The 3,513-nt window shown below is 35.3% G+C and overlaps 1 protein-coding gene across 1 annotated transcript; it reads left to right on the top strand.

Annotated features, from left to right (window-relative positions):
* The first annotated feature begins 2,329 nt into the window (after positions 1–2,329).
* LOC133246877 (olfactory receptor 2A2-like) lies at positions 2,330–3,279 on the top strand. Its single transcript, XM_061415454.1, has one exon. It carries the CDS (start codon positions 2,347–2,349, stop codon positions 3,277–3,279), a length of 933 nt encoding a protein of 310 aa, XP_061271438.1. The 5' UTR covers positions 2,330–2,346.
* The last annotated feature ends 234 nt before the right edge of the window (positions 3,280–3,513 follow it).

The following is a 3,513-nucleotide window of genomic DNA, read 5'->3' on the forward strand; positions in this document are numbered from 1 at the left end:
AGTGATGGTCCTTCTCAGCAGATAGACCAAATCTATTGTTTTGAGAATAACCTGGCTGTAGGCATTTCTTCTGAATAAGGCTCTGATTTGGCCAAAAAAGCAAAAGGACCTTGTAACCTAATAGATAAATGTATTGATAGAGTAACATCTGATACTGGAAAACAGAATTCTGTTAACTGTTATAGTAAACTCTTTGCTGAAACAGTGTAAGTGTTTTACAATATAGTTATTTCTTACTATTTCCTACACTATCATCTAATATGCATGATTATTAGACTCAAGATTACTGATCTGATAGAAAATGTGTCCCACCACAAAATAGGATAGAGTGAGTGCCAATCCACTGGCTAAAGGAATATTTTAAAGCTCCCTAGCTCAGTTACTGAGCTGCCCCAGTAAAGAATAGCATATCCTTTATTTACTGAGTTGCTATTATTTTAATGACTCTATTGGAAAGAAGAAATTTTATTTAGGCTATTTTAAACTAGATAGGTAAACAGAAAGATAGATAAATAGCTAGGTAGGAAGAAAGAAAGAATGAAAGGAAGCATGGAAGGGAAGGAAGAAAGGAATAGATTTGACCAAGAATTTCCATGTCCTGGAAATTAGTATAAGAAAAGAAAATATACATTAAAAAATACATATAAAATTTAGTCACTGTAACATTATAATCCAAACAACCTAGTTAGAAGATGATATACTAAATAAAATGTTTATATGCAACAAAATAGTGTACAGATGTTTAAAGTATATTGCAAAGAAATAATTGATATGAAAAAATGTACATGTTATTCTAAATGAAAGAAGCAGATACACAGTGTTGTTCATAGAATTTTAAATATATTTTGTGAAAATATAGGTACAGTGAAAAATGGAAAACTGTTTATAGAAATTACTAACAATCATCAGCTTTGGACATATATTTCACATATGTATTTTCTCTTTAATGTTTTACCAATTTTTATGTTTCTCTAAGATACTTAGAAAACTTGATGTTAGAATCTCATATGACATAGATGCCTTTTTACCCACAAAGTAAACCAGTTCATTGAAACATTAATTTATAAGTCTAAAACGTCCAGAAGACTATAATTCCCTGAAAACAAAGAAAATCAAAAATGATTAGCAATATAATTAATATGATTTGAAATACTAAATCTACATTGCCCAAAAAACTACTGTATAAGATTGAGATCATTCTTTATGATGTAATGTTCATTCAGTAAAATAGATTTTGTTCTCCAAAAGAAGTCAGTAAACGTATTAAGATTAAACAGGTCAAGGTAAGAATCCATTATCCACTTAGCAATCTATATACTGTCCCAAATGGTATTTATCCCTATTGTATGGGGATATCAGAAATGTGGCAAAAGTGATGATAAAAAAATTATTATTAAACACCCAATATAAGCAGATATTTTTTAATGATTCTTCAATACAAGAAGACATATTTTGAGTGAAATAATGGATTCCAAGCTGAAGTGGGAAATGTACAAGATGAGTATAGGATAGTTTCTTAAGCCAGAAGAAAGAAAGTACTTAAAATTTTATGGATTAAAAACTTTATAATGGAAATAATGTGGAGGCACCACCTTAGCCAATGATCCACATCAACATCAACGTTACTGGGACAAATTATCATTATCTGTGTATTAATGGAGGGCATTAAGAAGGACACTTTTTTGTGCTAAAAAATGTTTAATCTGAATTAGAACATGGACAATAAATGGGAAAATGCATTGAGAAACACAGCACAAAACAAGAACTCATACTCTTCAAAAATATCACCATCAAGGCAAGAAGTGCAAACTATTTAAAATTAGAGGAAATGATTAGTATATGTGATGTTGAATTTGAACCTTAGGCTACAAGGGCAGGAAATGCTGTATTTAGAGTAGTGAATTATCTTAATGTTACATCTCCTGTTTTTGGTAGTTATACTGAGAATACATTAGCAAGTAGCCATGTTATAGAGAAAAAATTCCAAAGGGTTTAGATGTAAATTGCCAATATGTGACTATAGTTTCACTTTAGTCTTATGTGGTCTCCAGAAAATTAGCACTATGTGCACACAGCGAAAATAAATGATAAGCCAAACATGAACAAGCAACTTGGTAAAATCTATATACTAGTATAGTTTATAGTCCATGATACTTACTGAAATTTGAGATTACCTCACAATAAAAAGAAAACAAAAAGGTGAAGAAACTTAAGGAAAAAAATCAATTATGCATAGACAAGCATACCAGCTTCCTCTTCATTCCCTTCAGATAAATAACTCCTATTTTCATTGTTATCCAGCTGTGACACTCCCATCGCATAGTCCTTGACAGACTATCTTTAGGAATGGAGGGCAATCAATCATGGATTGCAGAATTCATCCTGATAGGATTCCAGCTCAGTGAAGACATGGAATTGGTCCTGTTTGGTATCTTCTCCCTGTTATATACCTTCAACCTGCTGGCGAATGGCATGATCTTGGGTCTCATCTGCCTCGATCCTAGACTGCACACCCCAATGTACTACTTCCTGTCTCATCTGGCCATCATTGACATATCCTATGCTTCTAGCAATTTGCCCAATCTGCTGGCAAATCTAGTGAAACACAAAAAAGACATCTCCTTTGTCTTATGTACTTTGCAGATGATTTTTAATTTGATTTTTTCTTCTATGGAGTGTTTGATTTTGGTGGTGATGTCCTATGACAGGTTTGTGGCGATCTGCCACCCCCTGCAGTACATGGTCATCATGAACTGGAGGGTGTGCATGTTCCTGGCCATCGCTTGTTGGTCGTGTGGATTGTGCCTGGCCATAGTACAAGTAAGTCTGTTTCTAAGGCTGCCCTTCTGTGGGCCCCAGAAGGTGAACCACTTCTTCTGTGAGATTCAATCTGTTCTCAAAGTGACCTGTGGTGACATCTGGATCAATGAAATGTTCCTCTTTGCTGAAGGTGTGTTTATTTTAGTTGGGCCCCTTTCCCTGATGCTGGTCTCCTATGTGCACATCCTCTGGGCAATCCTAAAGATCCAGTCAAAGGAGGGCCGCAAGAAAGCCTTCTCCACCTGCTCCTCCCACCTCTGTGTGGTTGGGTTCTACTTTGGCATAGCCATGATGGTGTACTTGGCCCCTGAGAGTAGCCACCGAGAGGAACAGAAGAAAATCCTTTTCCTGTTTTACAGTCTTTTCAACCCATTGCTGAACCCTCTTGTCTACAGTGTAAGGAATGCTCAAGTGAAGGCTGCCTTCCACAGAGTATTGCAGAAGAAGAGGACAGTGTGAGGGAGGGTTCAGTTTTGGTTCAGTGCATTTTTCCCCCAGTGAGATGTGATTGCTGGTATAAAAAACTCAAGAAAATTTCCCAAGAAGATGCATGATTTCATGATGACAATTACTCAAGAGGAACATTGATATGATGTCAAAATACGAATCCCTAAGCCATTGTTCCTCCATGGAGATGGGAATATATAGGCCAAATTTCCTTTGTGAAAATAACAGAAGTCAGATAATAGGTGT

This window comes from Bos javanicus, chromosome 4 (genome assembly GCF_032452875.1).
Source record: "Bos javanicus breed banteng chromosome 4, ARS-OSU_banteng_1.0, whole genome shotgun sequence".
Lineage (NCBI taxonomy): Eukaryota > Metazoa > Chordata > Mammalia > Artiodactyla > Bovidae > Bos > Bos javanicus.

Coding starts and splice junctions, on each gene's coding strand:
- LOC133246877 (XM_061415454.1), top strand. CDS start 2,347: ATGGAGGGCAATCAATCATGGATTGCAGAATTCATCCTGATAGGATTC.